Here is a 7,154-nt window from a genome sequence, read left to right on the forward strand (position 1 = left end):
CTGCCTCGAAACTGAAAAATCTAAATCTCCATGAGCTCCAACGTGCAGCCGTGCGGAGACTCTTGCATGTCCCAGTGACTTCAGGTGCAATGTGAGAGGTGCTGAGTCTCCCTCCTTTCACCAGGCGGCACCCTCGGTCTTCACTGTATATGGACTTTCACCTTCTGCCTGCCTGATTCCTTTAGTCCTCATCAACACCTGTTTTAAACTCCTTGTAAACAAAACAGAGCATAGATATGAATGTGTTATTAAAAGATGAGAAAACGGACCCTGTGCCTCATGTCCTTTCTTTGTGTGGTTCTTTCCAAATTGATAGATTGTCAAAGCCATAAATCGATTAAAAACCATCCAGGATATATATATTTAAACAGTTTAAAACAAGCTACAGAGAAACATGTTTATCAAACAATCACACTTGAATGTTTCTAATTAAAAAATAATCTGTAGTTTGAAGAATAAGTTGTGTTTTATTCTACAAAAACATGACGATTATTGCTCTTATTTATTTGTATTCTCTTTAAATACTTAATGTCCAGTACTAATGAATTCAAACCTGCTGCAGACTCCTCAGGGGAATGGAGACAGACAGACAATGAAGGTGCGTGGAAAGTGCCAAATAATAACTGTGACTCTACAGTTGCTTCTTTTAACCCTGATCAAACATATTGGGATCCTTTTAAAACTGTCACACTTTCTGTTGCTGTCAATGAGACGTCTTCTTAGCTGATAGTTTGACCCACTTTTCTTCAACACACTCCTCCAGTTCTCCCGGGTTAAATGGGAACATTTTCTCAAATAGGAGGTTCAGCTTGATCCACTGACTTTTCTCTTCAACATGGATCAGGCTTGGTAATTATTCTCCTCCTCATCTGCCCAGACAACTCTTTCTCTTGACTCGAATCCCGGTTCGGCCAAGGGTCTGTCTGTGTGGAGTGTGCATGTTCTCCATGTGTCTGTATGTTGGCTCTGAGATACACTGGCGACCTGTCCAGCGTCTAACCGGCCTCAAGTGCATTTATGATGGATGGATTCATGAGTGATTATAAGATTAAATACACCGGTGAAACGACTGGAAGACAATAAACTGCTTGAAGTATCACTTTTCTCCACTTCTAGGGACTATCAGGTCTTTTAGAAGATCTTTGTAGGAAAAAAAAGCAATAATTCTGCTGTTTTGCAGCTTCTTATTGTGGCACTGAAATGTGTTTATAAGTTTGTGTATGCAATAATAATGTTGAACAGTGAAATGTAGCATATACCTGCCATCAACATAACACAGCCCCAGTCATAGTTTGCAGGGCAGGATCTGAAATGATTGAGAATAAATTCAATTCAATTTTATTTGTAAAGTACCAACTCACGACAGACATGATCTCAAGGCACTTTACATAGTGAGGTCGAGACCTTACAATGATTGATGACAAAACAACGACTAGTGAATGAACTGTGACATCAGAAAAAACTGTTTTTAGATGACACATTACTATTATTATTAGTTTTTTTAGTAGTGGTAGCAGTAGTAGTAGAAATTATGTCTGTGTGTGTGTCTGTCTCTGACCACTAGATGGCACCATTTATTTATCAGTATCATTGTTATGCTGAGGTACTGGAAATGTGGGGAGGTTTTTACATAGACTGTATGTGGTGAGGACGCCCCCCAGTGGTTTTAAGTGACCACAGCACCTCTGTATAGATGAGGTGATTGATCATTACAGTGATAAAGTGTTCACCAACATTGGGTAGCAGTGTTTTATTATTACTGCACTGCTGATAGCTGATAACTGACTCTGGCATATTAAAATCATACATGTATTTTCTCACACAGCAATTGATTTACAAAAACATTAACACTATATATATATATATATATATATACTCACCAGACACTTTATTAGGCACACCTGTTCAATTGCTTGTTAACACAAATAGCTAATCAGCCAATCACATGGCAGCAACTCAATGCATTTAGGCATCTAGACGTGGTGAAGACGACTTGCTGAAGTTCAAACCGAGCATCAGAATGGGGATGAAAGGGGATTTAAGTGACTTTGAACGTGACATGGTTGTTGGTGCCAGACGGGCTGGTCTGAGTATTTCAAAAACTGCTGATCTACTGGGATTTTCACGCACAACCATCTCTAGGGTTTACAGAGAATGGTCCGAAAAAGAGAAAATATCCAGTGAGCGGCAGTTGTGTGGACGAAAATGCCTTGTTGATGTCAGAGGTCAGAGGAGAATGGGCAGAGTGGTTCGAGATGATAGAAAGGAAACAGTAACTCAAATAACCACTCGTTACAACCAAGGTATGCAGAATAGAATCTCTGAACGCACAACACGTCGAACCTTGAAGCAGATGGGCTACAGCAGCAGAAGACCACACCGGGTGCCACTCCTGTCAGCTGAGAACAGGAAACTGAGGCTACAATTCACACAGGCTCACCAAAATTGGACAATAGAAGATTTGAAAAACATTGCCTGGTCTGATGAGTCTCGATTTCAGCTGCGACATTCAGATGGTGGAGTCAGAATTTGGCATAAACAACATGAAGGCATGGATCCATCCTGCCTTGTATCAACGGTTCAGGCTGGTGGTGGTGATGTAATGGTGTGGGGGCACACTTTGGGCCCCTTACTACGAATTGAGCATAGTTTAAACGCCACGCCTTGTTGAATCTATGCTACGAAGACTTAAAACAGTTCTGAAGGCAAAAGGGGGTCCAACCCGGTACTAGCAAGGTGTACCTAATAAAGTGGCCGGTGAGTGTATATATATATATACTGTACATATGGTTTATATGGTATATAAACATTAACATATTTATATGGTTTTCAACATTAACATAAAATGAAACAAAACGAGAATCTACATTTTTGTCTTCATTTAACCCAGGAACCAAACAGAAAGTGGTACACACTTTTATCGTATTGCATTCCCTGATTTGACCTAATCCTAGTATTGTTGTTGAATTTGGTGGTCTTGCATACATTTTTGTGTTTTTATTCTTTATGAATATTTTTGTTCTTTTTAAGTATTATTACTTGTGTATATATAAGGGATGCACTTTGTAACTTTGTTTTGAGATGTGCTATATTGTTAAAGATATTATTATTTGACTGGTTGGGGATGAGCTGTAGTGATGGACCAAGGTCGCCCTCTGCTGGGCAACACTGTGTGATGCACGTTGACTGCTGTGATGTAGCGACAGTCCAGGGTTGCAGTGTGTTGGGTCATTTGCTGCAAAGTGTAGAGGGCATGGAGATACTGTAGATAAGGAGGCAGAACGGGTTGTACACTAACCAGGAGGTTGGCGGTTTGATCCCTGACTCCCACATGCTGAAGTGTCCCCCGGGGCAAGATTCTTGAATAGTTGTATGAATGTGTTCCAAGCCACTCAAGTCGTCAGCCGGAGCAGTGAACTGACACTTATTACATCATGATAGGGCCGGCAGACATCGCCCAGATTTATAGAGCTTATCAACGATCTATTATCCAAACTAATATCATAGGAGAGACTTCTGCAAAAAAGAAACTTTAGACCTATTGATGCAACTGTGAGTCATGGCAGCACAAACCTTCTATACATACACTTTGTTATGTTAAACTCTACATTGCTTCCTGTTTGCTGTGGTAATATGATGGAGATGATTTGATACAGGATTTCCTACATGACATAAACATAAAACTAAACTAATAAAAGTAAAAACTAGTCAAGGATAAATAGAGTACATTCACTCCATATTGCATATTATGGCACTTGATGTTGTGCTTCATCAATCACCCACTTTAATCCAGTTTCACTAGCAGGAGAACTAATGTTCAATCAAAGTCTGTTTTTTTTTAACAGAAAACATATTCAGCTCTAGGAGCTTAATGACATGGAGACATGGAGACAGGCTAGTTGTTGACATATGTAGCTGGTAAAAAGTGAAGCACACCTGTGATAGTGAATGAGGAAGGATTTATGGTTCTAGCAATAAATCCCCACTTTAGTCTGCAGCTCAAATGAGTAGTGGGGGAGTGTTAGTAGAGGCTGGTCCAGTAATGACACACAGCAACATGACTTTTCTTTGATATTTTATCACAAATTCATGCACTTGAATTACAAAAAACATTATTGCACATTTACCCAGACATTAGCCATCAACCAATACAATTGGTTTGTATGCAATAACAAAATATAAACATGTACCTCATTATTAAAATCAAATCAAGAGTCAAAAGTCATCTCCTACCTCCTGCTTATGTCATTTGCTTTACAAATGTTACATCCACATTTGATTCCTCTTTTTTAGGATCCTGACTGAGTTTAACAGGACTCTACAGTTGCAGTCTTCCAGGAGCTTGAGAGGTCCAGTCCACTGCTTCTTGCTGTGACACTGGTCCATTAGTTAAACTAACCATCAAGTAAACAATACAGCCACTAGGAGTTTTGTTTTTACAGGGAAGGTTGTGGGATCAAACTCTGCAACCACTGTTGTCCTCTGGGTTGTGGCTCAGGGGGTAGAGCGGCCTGTTCACTAACCAGAAATCTGGCCGATCAACCCTAGTCTGCATTCTGCATGCCGAAGTGTCCTAGGGCAAGATACTGAGCCCCAAATGAGCTGTGTCGGTACTGTATTTGAGAAAGTGCTGCACATAGATGCATAATATGAATGACAGAACTGTTCTGTAAAGCGCGTTGAGTGGTGTATGTTCGATGTCTCTGCTGCTGAACTTGTTGAGTGAGTGATGGTGATGGTCGTTTATCAAGACCTTCAGCCATTGTTGTGTTTACAAGACGAGCGGTTGTAATATGCTCTCTGGGAAGACTGGACGCTATCGGAAAGTAGAAGCAAAAAAGTGAAGTAAAGAGAAGACGTTGATGCTGAGCCCACAATGCTTCTGCTAAGAAATCTGGTGAGTAAACTGTGGTTATGGTCCAACGCTGGCTCAGCTATCATCAGCAAAACCTGACTAGCTTCTTAAAGCAGATGGCGTCAATTTTTAAATCGATGATTTCGGTGAAGTTTAAAAACAATTAATTATTGACACAGAAAAATCAGGCTCTCCTCTTCACTATGATGTTCATGGCAAATTGTGTAATTTCAAGGCAGCTAAACATTAATATTGAAAACACAACCATTTTTAAATTGTGTGAAAAGCTCTGTTCTAAGGTTGGATTTGTATTCATTAGTGCAGTTTCAAATGGGATTTTAAAAACTGGAGGTTCCAGTCTCACTTTGGCTCTGTAGATATGAACTAGGCACGATTTTCACCTATCCTCTGTTTCTTAATGACAACCTTGAACATTTTTTCATGAGAAGATTACTGAGGAGATTCCCATAGGAAACATATCAGCCTTTGTAAGTTCTTCTTTCCTCTAGTGTTTTATATGGGGTTTTTTGTGTATGTAAAAGTTCTGCAAAGAGTCTGCAGTAAAGAAATTGCCATTGTGACATCATGTCGGCCCACATATTCATAAAGGCTGATTCATGCTTCTGCGACGATGCTACGCCGTAGGTGCGCACGTAGCCTTTGCACAGGGCCAAGTATTCATAGTTGTGCGTAGGAGTTGGAGCTGATAGATGTTAAAGATTACTTTACATTACTAGATTACATTACTTTTTTCTGAAAGAACTGCAACGAAGAAAAGAAAGACATCGTCCATGTTTGTTCCTTCAACTCAATTCAAAAATGGTGGTTAGTCTGCAGGATGGAGAGGCCTACATCACAGCAGAGTGGGCCAACTGGCCAATCAGAGCAGACTTGGCTTTATTGGGAGGGGGGGCCTTAAAGAAACAGGAGCTAAAACCAAGTGTTTCAGACAGAGGCTGAAAAGAGCAACAACAGCAAAGGACAACATGAGGAAAGCTGTGCGTCCACTGAACATTAGAGTAATGTAGAGCAGTAAACCTTCTCAAGTAATAACCCAAATTAAAATGATGAACCTAAGGTGAGCATAGCAATAGTTAAAGTATAGTTTAGTAGTAAGCACCACTTCTTTGTAAGTGCATCTATGCTCCTCTTTAGAGTCGTTGTGTGTCATGTCACTTCCTCGCCTTCTTATTCTCATTCCTGGCAGGGTCACCTTCTGTAAACGTCTCTGGCTTCTCCACCAACGTGGCTCGCACTTTCTTCTTCTCCTTGAACCTTCCAGAGTGCGACACCTTAACGTGGCGCCCCTTGCTGGGTGTCGTTTTATCCAAGATTCGCTCCAGTCGGTTGTCCAGCTGGGAGTCGTTCACAGTGACCTCTGCCTGGGCAGCGGCACCAGTTGCTGCCCCCTGCTGGCCAGTGGTGGCATTGGAAACAAACTCTGCAGGGATTTCGTACAGATCCTTGGACGTTTGTTTTCTCAGAAAGGTCCGATTCCACCAGCTGGAAGATGAATCCGTCATGATGGATGAATGTGGATAGACAGAGGGCTGAGGAGAGCAGGGCAAAAGGATAAAAAGAGTTAGAATTAAAAAAATATAAAAAAAAGTTAGGTAGGGTAAGAGATTGAAGAGGATTTAATTAATTTGCTGGAAATAAAAAAATAAATCTTCTTATCTTAGTAGCTTTGTTTTTGTGTGTGTGGGGGTTCCTTAGCACCATCCTATCCACCCATGTCACTTCTATTGTTTCAGTGTGATTCAGTAGTCCATAGATGCAAACATGCTCAGTTTGTGTGTGTCTCACAACAGCTTATATGTACGTGTGCTGAGAAAGAGAAACGTATAGCAGATCAGACTAATGGATTGGCGAGTGTGTGTATGCACAAGTGTGTTTGTAAAGTGCTTGTCTAGCCAATGTTTGCTGGCGACATGGCCAATGTGGAACCAGGAGCGGGTGCCGCCGGCTTCACCGCCGTCCGAGAGGCAGGAACAGGAGCGGGCCCTGACCAGGCCAAGAGACGCTCCAGCACCTCCAGCTGCTGTCTGCTCTCCCCTGCCTGCTCCTGGTACATAGCCACGTACGAACCAGCACCATCTCCAACTGCAGGTGAGCTTCTCTGGCTGTGTTGGGTCCCACGTTGGGCGCCACTGTGGCAGACGACGTTGCCACCGGGGTCTCCCAAACACAGCCAGACTCAAACCACTCAGGTTTCAACGTGTTTATTATCGGACAAATCAAGCAATATAAATTCAGAACTAGCAACTGAAAATCTTGGCAGCTCAGCTCTGTTCAGTCT

The 7,154-nt window shown here is 41.6% G+C and overlaps 1 protein-coding gene across 1 annotated transcript; it reads right to left on the reverse strand.

The window, feature by feature from the left end:
* Positions 1-6,027: 6,027 nt before the first annotated feature.
* On the reverse strand, positions 6,028-6,378 carry LOC117765957 (proline-rich protein 15-like protein A). Its single transcript, XM_034592608.1, has one exon. It carries the CDS (start codon positions 6,376-6,378, stop codon positions 6,028-6,030), a length of 351 nt encoding a protein of 116 aa, XP_034448499.1.
* Positions 6,379-7,154: the final 776 nt, after the last annotated feature.

Source organism: Hippoglossus hippoglossus, chromosome 8, assembly GCF_009819705.1.
Source record: "Hippoglossus hippoglossus isolate fHipHip1 chromosome 8, fHipHip1.pri, whole genome shotgun sequence".
Classification (NCBI taxonomy): Eukaryota; Metazoa; Chordata; class Actinopteri; order Pleuronectiformes; family Pleuronectidae; genus Hippoglossus; species Hippoglossus hippoglossus.

What these genes read in the sequence shown, in the direction of transcription:
- LOC117765957 (XM_034592608.1), bottom strand. Translation starts at nt 6,378, where the DNA reads ATGACGGATTCATCTTCCAGCTGGTGGAATCGGACCTTTCTGAGAAAA.